Source organism: Gadus morhua, chromosome 4, assembly GCF_902167405.1.
Source record: "Gadus morhua chromosome 4, gadMor3.0, whole genome shotgun sequence".
NCBI lineage: Eukaryota > Metazoa > Chordata > Actinopteri > Gadiformes > Gadidae > Gadus > Gadus morhua.
In genome coordinates, this window is record NC_044051.1 from 6841844 (window position 1) to 6865212 (window position 23369).

At 47.7% G+C, this 23369-nt stretch overlaps 1 protein-coding gene across 2 annotated transcripts in view; it reads left to right on the plus strand.

The window, feature by feature from the left end:
• Positions 1–8421, plus strand: part of LOC115542254 (sodium-coupled neutral amino acid transporter 4) — a 30410-nt gene extending 21989 nt beyond the window's left edge. For both annotated transcript variants that reach the window (XM_030354440.1, XM_030354439.1), the window contains exons 9-13: positions 560–618; positions 2739–2957; positions 4378–4457; positions 5086–5186; positions 6527–8421. In XM_030354440.1, coding sequence (XP_030210300.1) covers positions 560–618; positions 2739–2957; positions 4378–4457; positions 5086–5186; positions 6527–6753 — 686 coding nt within the window. In that variant the 3' untranslated portion in view covers positions 6754–8421. The remainder of the gene's footprint in view (positions 1–559; positions 619–2738; positions 2958–4377; positions 4458–5085; positions 5187–6526) is intronic.
• The last annotated feature ends 14948 nt before the right edge of the window (positions 8422–23369 follow it).

The window sequence follows — 23369 nt, forward strand, 5'->3', positions numbered from 1 at the left end:
CAGGAGCAGTCAGGGTGAGGTGTCTTGCTCAGGGACACCTCGACACTCTAGCTAGGAGGAGCTAGGGGATCAAACTAGCAACCTTCTCTTTACCAGCCAACCCGCTCTACCTCCTGAGCCATATCCCTGTCAAATCATGAATTCATTCATTCATTCAAACCTACCCCATCTGAGATACGGTGTGATTGAGGTTACTGTCGGGTAATCTGTCGGAACAGCAGGGTGGCCAGACGCAGACGCTACACCAAATAGCTAAATAAATCCTCTGGTTACATCCATCAATCAGATGTCATGGCTCAAACCCCCGGCCAATCAGCAGAGCCGTGACACAGCAGTGTGTTTCAGGCCTGTCCGCAGAATCTGTTGAACTCTAATGTGTTTACCAGATGATGGTGAGGACATGACAGATGATGGGTCCTGTCATGTCCTCACACCTCTCCATCAAGTAGTGCGCTATAAATAGCTATCCAGGCGTGTTGAAACCAACATGCACCCCCCCCCCCCTGTCTGAGCCCCCCCCCATGCAGACTGGTACTGATGATGTCATCTACTCCCTCAGGTTACCTTGGTTACACCAGTGGCTTCTCTCTGTCCTGCATGGTGTTCTTCGTGTGCGTGGTAAGTGGCCAACTGTCAGCGATACTCTATTCTACTAATCTACTTATTTATTTTACCAGTATTTTATTTCCTGTTCTTATTCCTGGAACTGTATTTGTATTAGTTGTTGTTTAAATTAACCTGAAGACTATGGTTACATTGGTAAAACAAAATTCCTCACGCAAGAAGGAAAAACCGATTAAATGTTCCAATAAGAACACGGAAAATGATTTGTGAAGAGTTACAACGAGCTACACATAAACTCACTGTATACCCTTCATGGTAGCGCTACCATAAGCTGCTACACGGTAGCGCTAGCCTAAGATACACAGTAGCGCTACCATAAGATACACAGTAGCCATCTGTAGCTCTACTGGGAAGAGCTACTGTGTAGCTTACAATAGCGCTACACTCTGTATCGTCAGCTACTGTGTAGCTTACGATAGCGCTACACAGTAGAGCTACAGTGGGCTACTGTGTAGCGTACGATAGCGCTACACAGTAGAGCTACAGTGAGTTACAGTGAGCTACTGTGTAGCGTACGGTAGCTCTGCTGTGTAGAGCTAAAGTGAGCCAGACAGTAGCTCACTGTGTGAGTACCAGGACCGTCGTGGTCATACTTAATGATAGCCATCATCATAATGGCAACCATAATAACCCATAATGAGGAGCGCCTTTTTCGACAACACGCAGCATGTGACAATAAAGAGGAAGGAAAAACACAAGAGAAGTAAGCTAGCCAAACGCCAGGCTAAATGAATAATAACAGGGCAGTACGTTTAGGAAGGTAGCAATAGCCCTGCTAGTGCTAAGCCTTTGTGCCGCTCGTATGACGTCAGAAAGGACAGGAACACGCAGAGAGCTGTAGTGGAAGGCCTGGCTGGTGCTCGTAATTTGCGTAATAAGCATAATCACAGGTTAAAAAATAGCCTTGCACATTATCCGGTCACGAACCGGCCTCTCACTAGGAGAGCCACAAACACCTTTTTAGGAACGGTTTTGGGGAACTTTAAGACGTGTTTATTGAGTCCTGACTCAGTGACACAGGGGGAGAGTGGAGCCTTGTGTTCGTTCCAAATGACACATTTGTAATGCTAGAAATGTCGTTTGTTTTAAACAGGGGTTCAAATGACGTATTTTTATGTCAAATGGGCAAATAAGTTAATCTCAATCTTATTACATATTTTATATAAATTGATTCATGACACATTGTCGAAAATGTATTATGATTAAGAGACTCATTTTATTTAATCCTCTGCACTTCAAACACTTCCTCACCCCCCTAATATCTCTCACATATCTATTATCTCATATCCATAATCTAATTTCTTATATCTCCTGTCCAATATCCAATATCTCACATCTTGTATCTCATATCTCACGTCTCCTGTCTGGTATCTCCTTTCTCATACCTGGCATCTCACGTCTCAGATCTGGTATCTCCTGTCTCCTATCTCATATCTCACGTCTCCTTACTGGTATCTCCTGTCTCCTATCTGGTATCTCCTGTCTCCTATCTCGTATCTCACGTCTCCTATCTGGTTTCTCCTGTCTCCTATCTGGTATCTCCTGTCTCCTATCTGGTATCTCCTGTCTCCTATCTGGTATCTCCTGTCTCCTATCTGGTATCTCCAGTCTCCTATCTGGTATCTCCAGTCTCCTATCTGGTATCTCCTGTCTCCTATCTGGTATCTCCTGTCTCCTATCTGGTATCTCCTGTCTCCTATCTCATATCTCACGTCTCCTATCTGGTATCTCCTGTCTCCTATCTGGTATCTCCTGTCTCCTATCTGTTATCTCCTGTCTCCTATCTGGTATCTCCTGTCTCCTATCTGGTATCTCCTGTCTCCTATCTGGTATCTCCTGTCTCCTATCTGGTATCTCCAGTCTCCTATCTGGTATCTCCTGTCTCCTATCTGGTATCTCCTGTCTCCTATCTGGTATCTCCTGTCTCCTATCTGGTATCTCCTGTCTCCTATCTGGTATCTCCTGTCTCTCATATTTCGTGTCTCCTCTCTCACTTCTCCTATCTCCTGTATCTCATACCTGGTATCTCCTGTCTCACATCTCATATCTAATATCTCACATCTGGCGTCTCATATCTCCTGTCTCATCTCTGGTGTCTCCCCACCCCCCCTCAGCTGATCTACAAGAAGACCCAGCTGCCGTGCCCGCTGCCCTTCTTCTACGACACCCCCTCCAACCTCAGCTCCAACGCCTCCGGGCCCCTGGCCCTGCACAACGCCTCGGCCCCCGGCCTGGGCTTCTCCCCGGCCCGCGGGGCCCCCCTGCACGCCCCGCCCTCCCCGGAGGACGTGGAGGAGATGTGCACGCCCAAGTACTTTGTGTTCAACTCCCAGGTGGGTGTTAGTGTGTGTGTGTGTGTGTGTGTGTGTGTGTGTGTGTGTGTGTGTGTGTGTGTGTGTGTGTGTGTGTGTGTGTGTGTGTGTTTCTGTAAACTGCACAGGTTTCTGTGTGTGTGTGTGTGTGTGTGTGTGCGTGCATGCGTGCAAACCTGCACAGGTGTGTGTGTGTGTGTGTGTGTTTGTGTAAACTGCACAGGTTTCTGTGTGTGTGTGTGTGTGTGTGTGTGTGCGTGCGTGCGTGCGTGCGTGCGTGCGTGCGTGCGTGCGTGCAAACCTGCACAGGTGTGTGTGTGTGTGTGTGTGTGTGTGTGTGTGTGTGTGTGTGTGTGTGTGTGTGTGTGTGTGTGTGTGTGTGTGTGTGTGTGTGTGTGCTCAACCTGTGACCTTCCCTGAACAAGATGCAGCCTAGCAGACTGCAAGACTGTAACAGAACATTATCATAAACACAACGATGTCTACACAATGCACAGCTATACAACGCCACGTGTAGATACCGGCTGGAATGAGAAGGGAATCTCAAAGAGAGATGTGAGAGGCAGTACCCAGAACACACATGTATGCGTGTGTTTGCAGAAGGTGTGGCTCCCAGGGTGGGGCCTGGTACCCTGCGTGTGAACACGTGTGTCTGTATCTACACAGGCTAGTGTTTCGCAGAGCAAACAACCGTCGCCAGGGGAGACCGGGCACCACGTGGTTACAGAGAGAAGCCTCGAGAAGTTTGAGGAGCTGTCCATAACGTCAGTGCTCAGAGTCTGAGAGTCGCAGTGATGGTGCTACACGGGAACGCACAACAGTTACTGTGTAAAGCTTGACTGTACAATATGTACAATAATTGAGTAGTAAGTATTGTATTTGAGACTGTAGATGTGATGGAGGGTTATATGAGTAAACTCGATGGTGGATTGAAGTGAAGTAAGGGCGGAGTTCTGTCGAGAACACAAACTTCTCAGGGTTCTTTTGGGGCTTGGGCCAATCGGGAGCTTCCCGCGTCCTGATTGGTCGAAACCGCTCCCTCCCCCTTCATGCTAAGCAAACACGTGTTTAGGTTCCACCGGGGCGTGGCCTGGTGACTCAGCAGCTCCTCCACACCGCAGCTAAAATGGCTGACGACCTCTCACAAACCAGCACTCAGAACCTGGAGGACTAGTCTGCCGCCAGTAAACAAGATGGAGGACACGCTAATGCTTAAGGCAGCGGTGCTAAACCGCACCAAAGGGTTTTTTAACTATATTAGCCGCGTTGGTTACCGAGCAAAACGCCCTGAAGGGGCCGAAGACGGACAAATAAAAAATATTACCGTGCTACCCCGTGTGTGTGTTTGTGTGTGTGCTTGTGTGTGTGTATATGGCCGTGTGTTTGTGTGGGTGAGTGTGTGTGATGGTGTCTGACTCTCCCATCATGCTTTGTGTTTCAGACCGCGTACACCGTGCCCATCCTGGCTTTTGCCTTCGTGTGTCACCCAGAGGTGCTGCCCATCTACAGCGAGCTCAAAAAGTGAGTACCCCCTCCCCCCCCCCCCTTCCCCACCCATGGTGAATTGATTCCCGACTCCCAAAAAATGATGATACCACTTCACTCTGCGTTCATGCCATCATCGAGTAGATCCTTACCTTAGCACCCCTAAATACTAAACCGAGAATCGGTCATGAATCCAGAATTTTTTTGAATCCAGAATTGATCATAACTCCAGAATCGATCAAAAATCCAGAATCTAACTTTAATCCAGATTCGATCACGAATCCAGAATCGATCATGAGTCCAGAATCGATCAGGAATCCAGAATCGATCCCGAATCCAGAATCGATCATGGATCCAGATCAGATCATGAATCCACACACGTTTTGAATCCAGAATCGATCAAAAATCCAGAATCAAACTTTAATCCAGAATCGATCATGAATCCAGAATCGATCATGAGTCCAGAATCGATCATGAGTCCAGAATCGGTCATGAATCCAGAATCGGTGAAGACTTCAGAAACATTTTGAACCCAGAAACGTTTGAATCTGGAATCGATATTGAATCGGGCCATGACCCTATGGACTGATGGTATCTCACGGAGCCCCAGTGTGCCTCGTACCCCTGGCGTCCCCTGATGTGAACGTTGTGATGTGCTCTGCAGCCGCAGCAGGAAGCAGATGCAGATGGTCTCCAACATGTCCATCGCCGCCATGCTGGTCATGTACTTCCTGTCCGCGCTGTTCGGGTACCTGACCTTCTACGGTAGGAGGACACGCACTTACACACACACGCGCGCACACACACACACGTTCGCGTACACACACGCAGGCGTGCATACATACATACACACACGTTCATGTGCACACAGACATACACACATGTCCACGTGCACACACAGGTATGCACACACACACATGTTCACATACACACACACACATTTTCACATACACACACACATCAAAACACGTGTACACTCACACACACACACATACATGCACACAAATACACACCCACACGCATACATACACACACATGTTCGTTCACACACACACACACGTTCACACACCAACACACAAAAACATGCACACACACAGACGTTCACGTCTACGCACACACACAAATACGTATACACACACACACACATTGGCGCACACACACACACACACACACATTAAATAAGCAACGTCATAACATAAATAAACAGACGGTTTGGCTTCTGATTGTTGGTACACATTAGCTACCTCCCTGTCGCACATGAATCGATAATCCCAGGAGTACTTAGGCACTCATTATCACATGCCACGTAGTGTAGCGCCAACAAACAGCGTTCCTTGACACTGTAATCATTCTACCCTTCCTTAACCCGTCAGTCTTAGAGGAGCCTCTTGTAGCGCTGAGCTTCAAACCGTGCGGCAAGAGGGCTTAGCAAGTGAACCCCCCCCAGACTACTTCAGGAGAGGGGACATTTCAAATGGTTTGGGAGTTTACATTTGTTTGACATTGCTCTATCTTTCTTCCTCTCTCCCCCTCCACCTCCCTCCTTCCCTCACCGTCGCCTCCCCTCCTTGCCTCCTTCTCTCCCTGTCCTTCACCCTTCCTCCCTCACCCCCGTTTCCTCCCTCACCTCCCCCCTCCCCCCCTACATCCCTCCATCTCCCTCACCCTCCCTACCCCCTCTCCCGCCCTCCCTCCCTCTCCCTCCCCCTCCCTCTCCCTCCCTCTCTCTCCTCCCTCCCCTTCCTCTCCCTCCCCCTCACTCTCTCTCCTCCCTCCCTCCATCTTCTCCCCCTCTCCTCCCTCCCTCCTTCTCTCCCCCTCCCTCCCTCTCTCCCTCCCTCCTTCTCACCCCCTCCCTCCCTCTCCCCCTCTCCTTCCGACACTCCCTCCTCCTCCTCTCCCCCCAATCTCCCTTCTCCTCCCCCTCCCTCTCCCCCTCTCCATCCATCTCCCTCCCTCCATCCTCTCCCTCCCCCCCTCTCCCTCCTTTCTCCCCCTCTCTCTCCCTCCCTCTCCCTCCCCCTCCCCTCTCACCATCTCTGCCTCCCTCCCCCTCCCCTCCCCCCCCCCCTCTCCCCCCTCCCTCCTCCCTCCCCCTCCCTCAGAGAACGTAGAGGCGGAGCTGCTCCACACCTTCACCAGGGTGTACACCTCGGACACCCTACTGCTCCTCGTCCGAGTGGCCGTGCTCACCGCCGTCACGCTCACCGTGCCCATCGTGCTCTTCCCCGTGAGTACCCCTGCCGACCAATCAGGGCTCAGACCCGCCCCCTCCCTCTGGCTGAAGAGGAGAGGGAGGAGGAGATCTGCGATTGCATCTGAATTGGTTTGAGTGGACGGTGGAGTCGGGGGCTGAGGTTTGATCCGGTTTGTTCTGGTTTTACGTCCGGAGGTCTCGCTGGTTGATGTGTTGGACTCGCTGATGGAGTAGGTGGAGAAAATACTGTTTTGGGGTCTTTCTTTCTTTCATTTTCTCTTTTTCTTTCTCTCTCTCTCTCTCTCTCTCTCTCTCTCTCTCTCTCTCTCTCTCTCTCTCTCTCTCTCTCTCTCTCTCTCTCTCTCTCTCTTTTTTTTCCTGGCTCTGTTGTAAAGCACACACTGTTCACTTGGTGTCGTCATTTATCAAACGCAAACAAAGAACAAAGAAGGCAAACACGGACGCAAACACCCAGGCTGTTGATGATGCTGATGTCAAAGACATACAAACGCGCACACACATTGGCGCAAACACAATCAGGCTTACACAAAGGCATACACTGACACACACACACACAAACATACTGTACATAAAACATGTATGCGCACGCATAAAATATGTATGCACAGCTACATCCAAACACACATCCCTGTGTTGAAACAACTTCCTATAGGGTCGTGATCAAACACATCATCTCGTCATCTCACTAGTTAGTCGTGGTTGAGTTGATTTACAAATATGAATCATTTGCTTCGATGACGTTGCATGAAATTACATAACAGGACATATAATTACCCAAATAAGCAGGCAATTGTAATGGTTTCGTCATAAAAACAAGAGATGGAGGAAGTATTTTGGAAAAATGTTACTTTACTTATTCATTATTTGTTGGTGCATAGGGCAGAGGGTTTAGCACCCCCTAGTGGCCGTCCGACGTCTCTGCTGCACCGTCTGCCCCCCGTCTGTCCGAGGCACTGGCCATGAGTTTAAATATGCTAAAAGACAATGGGTGACCCCTGGTGTTTAATAAGCCCCCCCCCCCCCCCACTCAACCCCCTGCTAGTGATGGCAACACGACCTGTCGATAAAGCTTCTGGAAACTGAACCACGTCCCCTTATTCGTACCCCCATCACCACCTCCACCATCACCCCCTCACTACCACCACCACCAAAACCATCATCACCACCACAATAACCACAACCACCTCCCTCAAAAGAGGAGGTACTTCCTCCTCATTTCCTCCCCCCTATACGTTGTAAGGCCCAGAAGGGGGGGGGTCTACCGCAACTTCCTCTTTATTTCCTCCCCCTCTACGTTGTAAGGCCCAGAAGAGGGCGGGTCTACAGCTACTTCCTTTTCGCTTCCTCCATCAATACGGTGTAAGGAGCAGAAGAGGGCGGGTCTACGGCAACATCCTCTTTATAACCTCCACCCATACGTTGTAAGGCCCAGAAGAGGGCGGTGCCTACACCTTATTTCCTCTGGGTTCCTGTGGGCCAGCCTTTTTACAGAGAGAGGTCAGAGGTTATCTAGACCACCGCATTCCAGTGACGTCCCACGGCGTCCAGTGGTCTGAGTCACCACACACACACACACAAACACACACACACACACACACACACACACACACACACACACACACACACACACCCTTTATGGCGGTGGGCTAAATGAGTCTCTGCCCTTGAGTGATGTAGTAGAACAAAAATGTCAGTGAGTGTTTTGTTTCCGATAAAGACACTCACTTAAGGATGATAACACACACACACATACGCACACATACGCACACGCACACACACAGGCATATACATCCCCCGCACCCCTCACACACGCACCCACACAAACACACACACACACACACACACACACACACACACACACACACACACACACACACACACACACACACACACACACACACACACACACACACACACAAACACACAGGCATATACATCCCCCACATTGAGGAATTGACATATCGTTGTATTTATTGGTGAAGTGACTCTTCTCTTAAATGCCTCTAGGGGGCGCTGTCCCCATAGAGTCACACCGCACCGGGGGGTGGGGATGATACAGCAAAGCTTGGGGGATGACGGATGCACACACACACACACACACACACACACACACATACACGTACACACACACACACACACACACACTCACTCTCACACACACACACACACACACACACACACACACACACACACACACATACACAAACACACACACACATACACATACACAAACACATACACACACACGCACACACACACACGTGCAATAAGAATGACAGACAGAAAGACAGACAGCAGGACAAAAAGATTGGTCACAACATTGGATCACAATGTGTGTGTGTGTGTGTGTGTGTCCCACTCACTCACTCACTCTCTGACACACACAGACAAAGAGTCACACACACACACACACACACACACCTCTCCACACCCTTCCCTGGGCTGATAACAGCCAGCATTGTGTGGATCAGGGTCGGAGCCATTGTGTGGGAGAGAGGGCTGTTCCCAGTAGTGGAAGTTTACAGGGTAGAGCGACCCCTCTCTCTCTCTCTCTCTCTCTCTCTCTCTCTCTCTCTCTCTCTCTCTCTCTCTCTCTCTCTCTCTGTCTCTCTGTCTCTCTTCCTCTCTGCATAGTGGAAAAAAACCCACCTGCACTTCTCAGTGGAGGAAGGGGAGGGGGGTTGATGGGTGGAGCCATGAGGGCAGGGGGCGTGGCTATGGTTAGAATATTATGTAGGGGGGGGGGGAAACAGAGTTACAGAGTTAGAGGGCCACCGACGCGAGCAGAGAGAAAGACTGAGATTTTTGATGTTGATGAATAGACGGTTAGACTAGCAACATGAGAGAGAGGGAGAGGGAGAAAAGAGACAGGGTGAAATCAAGGTGAGCGAGGGCAAGAGAGAAGGAGAGTGAGAGGAAGGGAAAGGGACAGAAGAGAGGGAGAGAAAGAGAAAGTGAGAGAGAAAGTGAGAGAGAAAGTGAGAGAGAGGTGTCTCTTGTCCAGTCTCTAGTGTTGATGACTGGGATAAGAGTTAGAGGCAGAGATAGAGAAGGGGATCGAGTGAGCAAACAGAATCTAAAGACCGCTGGAACCTAATATAAACAATGAAATTAAATTCTGAAGTGTGTAATGTCAGTGACATCAGGGTGGTGTATTGATATGATACAACAGGGTACTACTTACTTCAACATGATCATTGGGTTTCCCGATTTCGGTCAAAAGATTGGAGAAAAACAAGCGATTTGAACAAATTATTGAATTAAATTAAGCATTTATCAAATATTTTTCAGGATCCTATTCTTCTGTGACCAACACAACTGGGTTTATTAACCTCATTGAAACGTAGTTTCAAAGTAAAAGCCCCGTCCAAGACTTGACCTGAGCATTGGGCTGGGCGGGTATCCCAGCATGCATCAGGTGTAGAGGGGCCGGGTTTGTACGAGTCCGCCGGGTTCCTAAAGAGCTCCTCGGTCCCACGGGGCCCCTGCCAAAGGCCCCCAGAATCTACGGCCCCTGGCGGCATTTGGAGATTCTCGTCCTCGTCAATCCGGTCGACCTTCGTCTGGCAGAGAGCTTCAGGAGAATAACAACCCCCCTTTGTCCCGGGACGGTCGGCAGAGCAGGGGTGTGTGTGTGTGTGTGTGAGTGTGTGTTCATGCATGACCATGTGTATGTATACAGATGTGTGTGTGTGTGTGTATGTGTGTGCATTTGCATACTTGAACTTGATTAAGTGAGTGAGTGGTTGTGTGCGTGCCTGTGTGTGTGTGTGTGTGTGTGTGTGTGTGTGTGTGTGTGTGTGTGTGTGTGTGTGTGTGTGTGTGTGTGTGCATGTCCATGTGTGTGTGTTCGTGTGTGTGTGTGTGTGTGTCTGCTTGTTTGCCTGTATCTGTGTGCAACTGTCTTTGTGTGTGTCTGTGTGTGCGTATGTGTGTGCATGTGCATATGTGTGTGTGTGTGTGTGTGTGTTTGTGTGTATGTCTGTGTGCATGATAGTCTGTGCGTGTCCGTGTGTGTGTGTGTGTGTGTGTGTGTGTGTATGCATGTCCGTGTGTGTGTCTTTGTGTGTCTGTGTGTGTGTCTGCTTGTTTGTCTGTATCTGTGTGCAACTGTCTGTTTGTGTGCATGTGCATATGTGTTTGTGTGTGCGTGTGTGTGTGTGTGTGTGTGTGTGTGTGTGTGTGTGTGTGTGTGCGTCTGTGTGTGTGCATGTGCACATGTGTGTGTGTGTGTGTGTGTGTGTGTGTGTGTATGTGTGTGTGTGGGTTTGTGTGTGTGGGTGCGTCTGTGTGTGTGTGTGTATGTGTGTGTGTGGGTTTGTGTGTGTGTGTGCGTCTGTGTGTGTGTGTGCGTGCGTCTGTGTGTGTAGCCGCCTCCGTCACGTGACGGAGGCGGGGAGGCCTCTCCCCGGGCAGCAACAGGGCCCCGGTCATACGGGACTTTGCTGGGGATCTACCACATAATGAAGGGGCTTAATGTACACTCAGACCCAGCCCCTGTTCCCATGGGCTGGCTTTACTGGTTTAGGGCCCCAGCCAGGTTCTCCGCACCCCCCCCTCCACGCCGGTGAGGCTCCCTTCATCTCGCCGGCGCTCCTCGCTGTGTGTACACAAGAGCCCACAGTCAGCGCTACCTTCTGAAAAGGACGCGCGGACAGGTTCTGATCCGGGGCCCGGACGTGGGGGGGGGGGGCTGTTGTGGTCAGGTCACGCTCGGTCTGGGGGGGGCCCTCCTAGTAATGGCCTGAGGACGGCGGGGTTGGAACCGACGTGCAAAACAGAGAGAGGGACCTGTGGGTTTCGTTTTTCAAGAATTGAGAAGTGAATATACTCAGAAAAGTTGCTTCCATATGAGCCCTCCAAAATACCACTTCCTTTCCTGCAATGCACCACACATAAAGAAATAGCGTTCTATAGAGGCTGTATGGAGCCGTTGTGGCCACTAGGGGACTCACTCAAAACATGAGGGCCCGAGTAGTTTTCCTCCTGCGCACGTGCTGGTCATGTGTTGGCTCATCATCAGCCTTTGGTAATCAGCTGTCTTTAAATACCCTCTGTCCACTGTTTACATACTTTGCTGTAGAATATAATTTGAAAGTGAGGAAGGCAGTCATAAAGGAGGCAGCGATGCAAACGCATGCACAGAGGGGCTTTTGGCCAGAATGTTCACGGCCGCCATGTCCTGCAGGACAACATAGACGTTCATCAGACACGCCGGGACGCTTCAGACAAGATAAATCTGGATTCACCGAGTTCCGTGAATTCTGGTCCGCAAATCCCCGCCTGAGAGTGAGTTCATCCCTCAGTGTCTGGAACGCGCTCGGATGCTGCTCATCTAATGCATGACTACCACCAATGAGGACCTGCCCTTTAAAGAGGAGAAAACGCTCTGGGTGAACCCGTTCAACCCGGCTGGGCCCCAGGCCTGTGAGCCTGTCCAAACTGGCCCCGGCGGGGCCGCACCGGCCACCCCCATCTCTCACATGGGCGCCGGGGTGAGGCAGACAGGGCCCTGGCGAGGCAGCGGGGAGGGTAAATATCACACGGGCCGACCAAGTCGTCCCCTGGTGCCAAATAGTTTTGTGCCTTTCGACGCGCGATGGCAACCGTCTCCCCGGCTCTGGAGGGCCTCCGCTGCGACCTGAAGGGGGGGTGGGGTTCTGGGTTATTGTTTTGGTGACGTTCTTAAGATTGAGGCTGGAAACAAAGTTATTCACGACAGAGATAAGGCACGCCGGACGACACAATGGGGGGGTTTGTTCAGAGGCTACGTTCTTCACCGTAATCGCAGATGAGCAAGTATTTGTGCCCGACGTTTTTTTCTTTTGTGATTGGAGAAGGACCGTGTGCGTCAGTGTGTCTGTGTCTGTGTGTGAGTGTGTGTGAGTGTGTGTGAGTTCAGTTTGTGAATGTATCTGTGTGTGTGTGTGTGTGTGTGTGTGTGTGTGTGTGTGTGTGTGTGTGTGTGTGTGTGCGTGCGTGCATGCATGCGTGCGTACATGCGTGTGTGTGTGTGTGTGTGTGCGTGCGTGTGCGTGTGTGTGTGTGTGTGCGAGTGTGTGTGTGTGTGTGTGCTTGCGTGTGTGTGTGTGTGTGTCGGTCCGGTTCGTGTGCAAACATTACAAAGGGCGGGTCCTGAGTGGCGAGGAGGTGCCGAAGCGTTTAGGAGGCTGTGGTGAAATGTGGCGCCTGAGCTCCGCGGCTCTGCTCAGAGGCTCGGAGCGACCCAGTTACTCGTCACTGGGCGCGCTGGCTCCGGCGCCATTTCTCTTTGATCGGAGCAGGGGTGGCTGGCAGTGAACACACACACACACACACACACACACACACTATGGTACACACGCGCGCATGCACACACAGACACGTGCGCAGACACGTGCACACAGACACAGGCACACACGCACACCCTCTCACACACTAAGGTACGCACATGGATACACACACACACACTAAGGTATGCACACGCACACAGCCACAAACACACACACACACACACACACACACACACACACACACACACACAACGAACAGACAACAGGCCTAAGTCAATTTGTAGCTCCCGGTGAAGCCTGTCATAATATTTAGCTTACCTAAAAGTGTTTGCACCAGCGTCAAACACACTCAAACACACCCCTTTAATGCTGTTCTTTTTTATATCATGGTGGAGCTCAGCCTGCCACCTAGCCACAGCTGTAATTGACCCCCTGCAATAAGGAAGCAGAGATGCAAATAAAAGCCGTAAGTGGAAACCACCACTGCGACACGCCCCCCTATTCCTGTCAGGCCCCGCCCTCCCTCCCTCCCCTCCCTCCCTCCCTCCCTCCCTCCCTCAAACGGCTGATGCAACCTGGAACTACCATTGCCACATGAGAGTGAGAGTTACTTTCTTACCTTCCTTAAACCAACCCAAAAAATGGTAATTCCCCTCCCCCTCCCCCCGACCTATACCTCCACCAGCCTCTACCTCCTCCAGCCTCTCCCCCCCCCCCCCCCCACCACTAGCCTCTCCCTCCCCCAGCCCCCAGCCCCCAGCCCCCGCCTGCCATCTAGCCAGCGCCACAGCTGTCATTAACATCAACCAGGAGGCAGAGATGCAAAGAAAGGGTAATCCACCACTTTGCCTTCAAAATGAAACTCACCCCCCCCTGTTGCTGCTGGCAGGCCCCGCCCCTCTCCTCTCCCTCCCTCCCTCCCTCCCTCCCTCCCTCCCTCCCTCCCTCCCTCCCTCCCGCGGCTGATGCAACCTCAATGGCCCATTGCCGCCCGAGAGAGAGAGAGAGAGAGAGAGACAGGGCGAGGGAGGGATAATCCGCTTTCAATGGGTGACCGTGGGCCCTGCCCCCCCTTCCCCCTGAGCCGTGACTCCGCCCCCCTTCCCCCTGAGCCGTGACTCCGCCCCCCTTCCCCCTGAGCCGTGACTCCGCCCCCCTTCCCCCTGAGCCGTGACTCCGCCCCCCTTCCCCCTGAGCCGTGACTCCGCCCACCCCCCCCCCAGGACCCTGCAGAACCTCCTCGCTCTTGAGCTTCACCTGATACCCGCCTGACCTTTTACCTACTGGGCTCGGCCCGCCGGCCCCGGGGGGGGGGGGGGATCAGCGCCGTCTTAGCCGCCGGTGGGCCGACCTCCGCGGGACTCGCCGCTCCTTCTCCCCCCCCCCCCCCCCCCCCCCCCGCACGGCCTCTCTCGCCCTTTCACTCTCTGTCTCTCACTCTCTCTCTCTGTCTCTTTTTTTTTATCTCCCTTTCCATCTCTCTTCCTCTTTCTCTGTCCCTGTCTCTCTCTCTTTGTATCTCTTTCATGCAAACTCTCTCCCTCTATTTTCCAACTTTCTCTCTCTCTCTCTCTCTCTCTCTCTCTCTCTCTCTCTCTCTCTCTGTCTCCCACTCTCTCTCTCTCTCCCTTTATCTGTCTCTCTCTCATGCAAACTATCACAGGGATTAAAGTGAAAAAAAATCTTCTGACTGAAATTTTATTCGCGCTACACCCAAGTCACGTGCAGTGTGTGAAACATGTTCCAGGTTAGGTTACTTGACACCTGCTTAAGAAATACAAATGTATAAGACGTCAGCACCAAATGCAGCCATCACGTTTAAATGCTCGACCAATACTGTTTTACAGGAGGAGGATTTTAAACAGCTGTTCTTTTGCATCTATTGCAATTTTTTTGTTGTCTTTTCAAATGGACTCTAAGATTTTTTTTTTGCAAAGCTTGTCTCATATTTTACTCTCTAAAAAAGGCTTGCCATCGTTCCCCGTTTCCGTCAGCCATGCCCATCTCCATTTATTTTTTTGTGTTTTATCAATATCCGATACATCAGAGCCGTCAATCATTATAAGGGAGTTCATACTAGCTTAACTTTCGCTCTGACACTCAACACTAACACAACAAAGAGACGTAAGATGTGGCGCGAAAATGGTGTGTATATATATACATTTGTATATAATATATTTAATATATATTTAATATATAATCGGGATGTACATTAAAATGCTTGTGTTTTCAGTCAATTTTAACGGTAGACCTTTTAAATACTCACTATATAATTTGACAATTTTACCGGCGTTGACGTATGACGACATAATACACGCGTGTATTATGTCCATGTTTATGGCAAGCCGAGTGTGCCACAATTCGACTTCAATTAAACGCGTTCTGAAACGCCAGCACGCGTGCCCAGAACGCGTTCCGGCGTTTCAGCGCGCGCGCCCAGCGTTTCTATGGCAAGCCAAGTGTGCCACAATTCGACTTCAATTAAACGCGTTCTGAAACGCCAGCACGCGTGCCCAGAACGCGTTTTGGTTTTCCAGAACGCGTTCCGGCGTTTCAGCGCGCGCGCCCAGCGTTTCAGCGCGCGCGCCCAGAACGCGTTCTGGCATTTCAGCGCGCGCGCCAAGAACGCGTTCCTATGGCAAGCCGAGTGTGCCACAATTCGACTTCAATTAAACGCGTTCTGAAACGCCAGCACGCGTGCCCAGAACGCGTTCCGGCGTTTCAGCGCGCGCGCCCAGCGTTTCAGCGCGCGCGCCCAGAACGCGTTCTGGCATTTCAGCGCGCGCGCCAAGAACGCGTTCCGGCATTTCTGCGCGCGCGCTCAGAACCCATATTAGCATATTAACAGCACGCGTGCTGTTAATATGCTAATGCGCTCCTCCCCTCAATTTTCTCAGCCAATAGATTTGAGCCGTTTTCACCCAATCATATGCTAGGGCAAACACACAGACAACATCAGTCGAGACCAGAGCTCTTCTTTCGCGAATCAGTTTCTCTCACTCCTAATCAGGAGATTGTCGGCAGGTGCTTGGTTGGACCGGGACCGCAGTGTATAGAGCCTGCCCAGACAGGCTTCTCCCTCCTCCCGGCATTTGATTTCTGCTGTTTGTTTGTAACACATGGACTGATGTTCACTTAATAACAATATAGTAATAACATACTAACTAACTAATATAAATATATGATTAATATATTCCTCACCATGACCTGACGTGTAGACACTGTGAAAAAGAAATAGGAAAAAGGTGACCAAAACGTTTCACTAAATTAAAGGCTATGAGTGAGTTTGTAGGTGAGTTACAAATGTATCAAGAGTAGAGGCCAGTTTAATGTGAAAAGGGATGGTTAAATGGTAAATGTTGTGAATATTTTGGGGGCAAATTTGGCTGCAATATTTTCTGCATTTATATAGGCTATACACCAACTACTTATGTAATGTGACAGGAGCAGGATGGAAGTCTTCCTAAAGGGCTTGGTCTGTTGGGTACCAATACCTACCAGTTGGTTACCAATAGTATCAGTTGTAGTTGTATCTATCTCCTCACCTCCCTATATTATATATATATATATATATATATAGTTTTTTCTATCTGTCTCATTCCAACTGATGAAGTGAATTATACCTCGTCTTATAGGCTACTACCACGTACAGGCTAAAACCTGCAACTGCATGTTAATACTTCAGACGGACTTATTTACTTCTAATGGAATTTTAACTCTAACTTCTGAACTCTTTTATTGTTTTTATTGTACTCAGAAGACGAATAAGCTGACTCATGTAATGCTGTAATAAATAAATGTAATAAACGATACGCTATAAATAAAAGTATTTTTTAATTATGTTATCATAGTTGCCACGGCACTTACCATACACAATGTTCGGTCAAGTAGCTTAGATAGTGTATAGTCAAAGTGTATGTACTTGTAGTGTTCACCACCTCCACATTAACCACCTAATTTGAAACATCTTAACATCTTTCGACTTTAAGAACGACACAACAGAAAAGATTCGCGAAAGAAGAGCTCTGGTCTCGACTGATGTTGTCTGTGTGTTTGCCCTAGCATATGATTAGGTGAAAACGGCTCAAATCTATTGGCTGAGAAAATTGAGGGGAGGAGTGCATTAGCATATTAACAGCACGCGTGCTGTTAATATGCTAATATGCGTTCTGAGCGCGCGCGCAGAAATGCCGGAACGCGTTCTTGGCGCGCGCGCTGAAATGCCAGAACGCGTTCTGGGCGCGCGCGCTGAAACGCTGGGCGCGCGCGCTGAAACGCCGGAACGCGTTCTGGGCGCGCGCGCTGAAACGCCGGAACGCGTTCTGGAAAACCAAAACGCGTTCTGGGCACGCGTGCTGGCGTTTCAGAACGCGTTTAATTGAAGTCGAATTGTGGCACACTCGGCTTGCCATACGTTCCGGCATTTCTGCGCGCGCGCTCAGAACGCATATTAGCATATTAACAGCACGCGTGCTGTTAATATGCTAATGTGCTCCTCCCCTCAATTTTCTCAGCCAATAGATTTGAGCCGTTTTCACCTAATCATATGCTAGGGCAAACACACAGACAACATCAGTCGAGACCAGAGCTCTTCTTTCGCGAATCTTTTCTGTTGTGTCGTTCTTAAAGTCGAAAGATGTTAAGATGTTTCAAATTAGGTGGTTAATGTGGAGGTGGTGAACACTACAAGTACATACACTTTGACTATACACTATCTAAGCTACTTGACCGAACATTGTGTATGGTAAGTGCCGTGGCAACTATGATAACATAATTAAAAAATACTTTTATTTATAGCGTATCGTTTATTACATTTATTTATTACAGCATTACATGAGTCAGCTTATTCGTCTTCTGAGTACAATAAAAACAATAAAAGAGTTCAGAAGTTAGAGTTAAAATTCCATTAGAAGTAAGTCCGTCTGAAGTATTAACATGCAGTTGCAGGTTTCAGCCTGTACGTGGTAGTAGCCTATAAGACGAGGTATAATTCACTTCATCAGTTGGAATGAGACAGATAGAAAAAACTATATATATATATATATATATATATATATATATATATATATATATATATATATATATATATATATATATATATAATATAGGGAGGTGAGGAGATGGATACTACTACAACTGATACTATTGGTAACCATAGGTATTGGTACCCAACAGACCAAGCCCTTTAGGAAGACTTCCATCCTGCTCCTGTCACATTACATAAATAGTTGGTGTATAGCCTATATAAATGCAGAAAATATTGCAGCCAAAATTGCCCCCAAAATATTCACAACATTTACCATTTAACCATCCCTTTTCACATTAAACTGGCCTCTACTCTTGATACATTTGTAACTCACCTACAAACTCACTCATAGCCTTTAATTTAGTGAAACGTTTTGGTCACCTTTTTCCTATTTCTTTTTCACAGTGTCTACACGTCAGGTCATGGTGAGGAATATATTAATCATATATTTATATTAGTTACTTAGTATGTTATTACTATATTGTTATTAAGTGAACATCAGTCCATGTGTTACAAACAAACAGCAGAAATCAAATGCCGGGAGGAGGGAGAAGCCTGTCTGGGCAGGCTCTATACACTGCGGTCCCGGTCCAACCAGCACCTGCCGACAATCTCCTGATTAGGAGTGAGAGAAACTGATTCGCGAAAGAAGAGCTCTGGTCTCGACTGATGTTGTCTGTGTGTTTGCCCTAGCATATGATTGGGTGAAAACGGCTCAAATCTATTGGCTGAGAAAATTGAGGGGAGGAGTGCATTAGCATATTAACAGCACGCGTGCTGTTAATATGCTAATATGCGTTCTGAGCGCGCGCGCAGAAATGCCGGAACGCGTTCTTGGCGCGCGCGCTGAAATGCCAGAACGCGTTCTGGGCGCGCGCGCTGAAACGCTGGGCGCGCGCGCTGAAACGCCGGAACGCGTTCTGGGCACGCGTGCTGGCGTTTCAGAACGCGTTTAATTGAAGTCGAATTGTGGCACACTCGGCTTGCCATACGTTTCAGCGCGCGCGCCCAGAACGCGTTCTGGCATTTCAGCGCGCGCACCAAGAACGCGTTCCGGCATTTCTGCGCGCGCGCTCAGAACGCATATTAGCATATTAACAGCACGCGTGCTGTTAATATGCTAATGCGCTCCTCCCCTCAATTTTCTCAGCCAATAGATTTGAGCCGTTTTCACCCAATCATATGCTAGGGCAAACACACAGACAACATCAGTCGAGACCAGAGCTCTTCTTTCGCGAATCAGTTTCTCTCACTCCTAATCAGGAGATTGTCGGCAGGTGCTGGTTGGACCGGGACCGCAGTGTATAGAGCCTGCCCAGACAGGCTTCTCCCTCCTCCCGGCATTTGATTTCTGCTGTTTGTTTGTAACACATGGACTGATGTTCACTTAATAACAATATAGTAATAACATACTAAGTAACTAATATAAATATATGATTAATATATTCCTCACCATGACCTGACGTGTAGACACTGTGAAAAAGAAATAGGAAAAAGGTGACCAAAACGTTTCACTAAATTAAAGGCTATGAGTGAGTTTGTAGGTGAGTTACAAATGTATCAAGAGTAGAGGCCAGTTTAATGTGAAAAGGGATGGTTAAATGGTAAATGTTGTGAATATTTTGGGGGCAATTTTGGCTGCAATATTTTCTGCATTTATATAGGCTATACACCAACTATTTATGTAATGTGACAGGAGCAGGATGGAAGTCTTCCTAAAGGGCTTGGTCTGTTGGGTACCAATACCTACCAGTTGGTTACCAATAGTATCAGTTGTAGTAGTATCTATCTCCTCACCTCCCTATATTATATATACATATATATATATATATATATAGTTTTTTCTATCTGTCTCATTCCAACTGATGAAGTGAATTATACCTCGTCTTATAGGCTACTACCACGTACAGGCTAAAACCTGCAACTGCATGTTAATACTTCAGACGGACTTATTTACTTCTAATGGAATTTTAACTCTAACTTCTGAACTCTTTTATTGTTTTTATTGTACTCAGAAGACGAATAAGCTGACTCATGTAATGCTGTAATAAATAAATGTAATAAACGATACCAGAGGCGTCGTCAGCCCCTTTTTACTGGGGCACGTGCCCCAGTAAAAGTCTCCAGTGCCCCAGTAAAATTCCATTGATCATTATTAAATTCATCTGCAGAAGCGCCGCTCTCGCTATGGAATCGGCAGGATTCATCAAGTGCATCTCCTGCTGCCTCTGGAGTCTTCAGTCGAGCCTGCCTCTTACCAGCCAATCAAAAAACGAAAGGGGCTACATAAAAGCCAATCAGAAAATACCCCTACTGTATCTGGGTAAGATTTAACGCAACAACCAATGAAAAAAATCAGTTATTTACGGATTCGTCCACGTGACTCTTCTGAATGTTTCAGTGGTAAAGTGTGTAAAGTATGACCAGGTGTTTCTTTCTGTTCAATAGTCTAGATAGAACTTTATCAATCCCCTGTAGGAGAAATTTGTTAATAAAACAATAATGGTAAAAAAAATAAGGAATCTCCCACTTCCGGCTTCCATGAAAGAGAACCATGCTAATTCACACAATAGCGTTGATGCAAATCTAGCATTAAAGGTTAATTTAAGGAAGTTCTCTCCAGTCACACTGAAACTAGTTTGCTAGTAGTAGCGCTTTAATTTGCAGCATAAGAGAATTCTGAGAAATCTGAATGCTGACAAAATTCTCAGAATTCTGACACTGCAATTTATTTGCACGCTATGACTAGTGAACTACTTTAAAAAAAAAAACTCGACACTGCGACCAGGCGACAAATGACTGGGGAGAACCTTCTTAAATGAACCTTTAATGCTGGATTTAATTATCAGAATTCGGATTTTATCCAAGTATTCTGACTTTATTATCAGAATGCTGAATTTTATCTCACAATTCAGAGTTAATTAGCCTATTCGATTTCTGAATTAAAATTCTTGTGATGAATAATCTACATTTGTACAGTCGATGTGCAGCACTTTAATTCCCGTCAACTTTGTTTTCTAACACCAGCATTTCCACAACTATGCTCATGTTCGTGACTGCTATACAAAACCATTCATAGTGCATCTATTTTTCTGCTGGGTAGTGATAGTCGCCCTAAATGCAGCTTTAATTTGGGCTCTGATTCTGAATAAATGCCGCTGCTGAACTGTGTGAATAAATAAAGGGAACTGAAATCGACAGAAGACGTGTGGTTTTGATGTACCGTGAATTCCAGCTGAAAGTGGAACATTGCTGCCATCAGGGGAAATTAATGTAACCTAGGCATATTGTAAGTTGCTTTCAATTCCTTGTTTTTTTGTTGATCATGTTTCGTTGGAAACCACGGGAGCTGGAAACAGCCCAGAGTAAGTCATCTCCTTTTTTAACGTTACAACAAATTCACAACTTGTTTGACACAAACAATGACTACTTGATTGCTGTTAAAGAATGTTGCCCATATAATTAGCACCAGTTTTTCAATACTGAGCGTCTGTAGCCTGTAGTTTTATAGCACACACACACACACACACACACACACACACACACACACACACACACACACACACACACACACACACACACACACACACACACACACACACACACACACCATGCGTGCACGCACACACGCGGAAAATTAATAATGAATGAAAAATTGTCTGTATTCAAAACTTGAAGTTTTAGTGGACAAAAAATTCCTTAACACAAAAAAGGAAATTATGGATATACAGGGTGTTTTTAACATACTGGATCCAACAATGTTCCCAACACTGACACAGATAATTCAGATCATTGCACTCACAATTCCTGTAAACAGTTGTAGTTGTGAGCGATCTTTCAGTGTGTCGAGAAGGCTCCACACCTGGCTTAGGTCCACCATGGGGCAAGGAAGGCTTCACCAACTTTCTCTTTTGTCCATTGAAAAGGAGCAACTATGCAAAGTGAGTCAAAGCCACGTTATTGACCGCTTTGCCACCATGAAGGCGCGGCGATACAGCTTAATAGTGAAAGAATTATCATTTAAAAAGGCTCTATGCAGTAGTGTATGGACTTATTTAGTTTAATTTACGAGCTTTGATGGTTCTATAACATTTTCCAGGTTGATTGGTGGCAATGAGCCACCTCACCTTAAGTCAGAAATTCTATTAGTTTTAAACCTTGTTTCTTGCCTTTTTAGTACATGTCGTTCTGGCAAAATTATGCTGTTTCCACACAGCTTCTAAATAAATATAGATGTGTAGACTTCTCCTGATAAAGAGGTGAAGGTCATAAAGAGACTTTTTGTTTATTTGTCAGTTACCTTATTTGTAAATCTTTGAGATGTGTATGTGTTTAAATAAATATAATTGTACGGTACTCATGAATCCATCTTTGCGTCTTTACCTTTACCAGTGCTTTAATATAGCCTACAGTATGACATTGACAATGATTTTGAAGCTCGTACATAACCTTCTGTATCAATCTATTTCATATTGTGCACACGTAAAAAAAAAAATGTTGGCAGTTGGGGGCCTGTGCCCCAGTAAAACTCTAGGTCTAGCAACGCCCCTGAACGATACGCTATGAATAAAAGTATTTTTTAATTATGTTATCATAGTTGCCACGGCACTTACCATACACAATGTTCGGTCAAGTAGCTTAGATAGTGTATAGTCAAAGTGTATGTACTTGTAGTGTTCACCACCTCCACATTAACCACCTAATTTGAAACATCTTAACATCTTTCGACTTTAAGAACGACACAACAGAAAAAGATTCTGAATGTGGGATTCAGTATGCAGTATACAGCAGACCGACTGCACCGCAGCATACAGTATGCAAGTTTCCCAGAATGCATTTCGCGGCAGCGGTAGCGGTAAAGCTGCTAAAAGCTGTTTTAATTCCCGCTTCAGTGCTGTTAATACATCACTTTCTTAAGTTTTAATATTTTTTTATGCGAGAAAGTACCTATTTAGATCCTTAATATGCGATTAGTTTATCCAAATGACGCCTGTTTGTAAATTTGTCCCGACGTTATCGGAGATGTGAAGTGGCCTCTGTGAACTCCAAATGACGGAAATCCGTCGTAGCGACGGAGAACTTTAATCCATGCTATCACCTTCATACACACTCCTTTCTCTCTCTCTCTCTCTCTCTCTCTCTCTCTCTCTCTCTCTCTCTCTCTCTCTCTCTCTCTCTCTCTCTCTCTCTCTCTCTCTCTCTCTCTCTCTCTCTCTCTCTCTCCCTTTATCTGTCTCTCTCTCATGCAAACTATCTCCTTCATACACACTCCTCTCTCTCTCTCTCTCTCTCTCTCTCTCTCTCTCCCTCTCTCTCTCACTCTCTCTCCCTGTCGATCCCTTCCCCCCACCAGTCCTTGACACTCATTACCTCGGGGCCCCCTCAGTGTGTATATTAGCCTGGGGGCCCGCCCCGCGACGGACAGGCCTCCC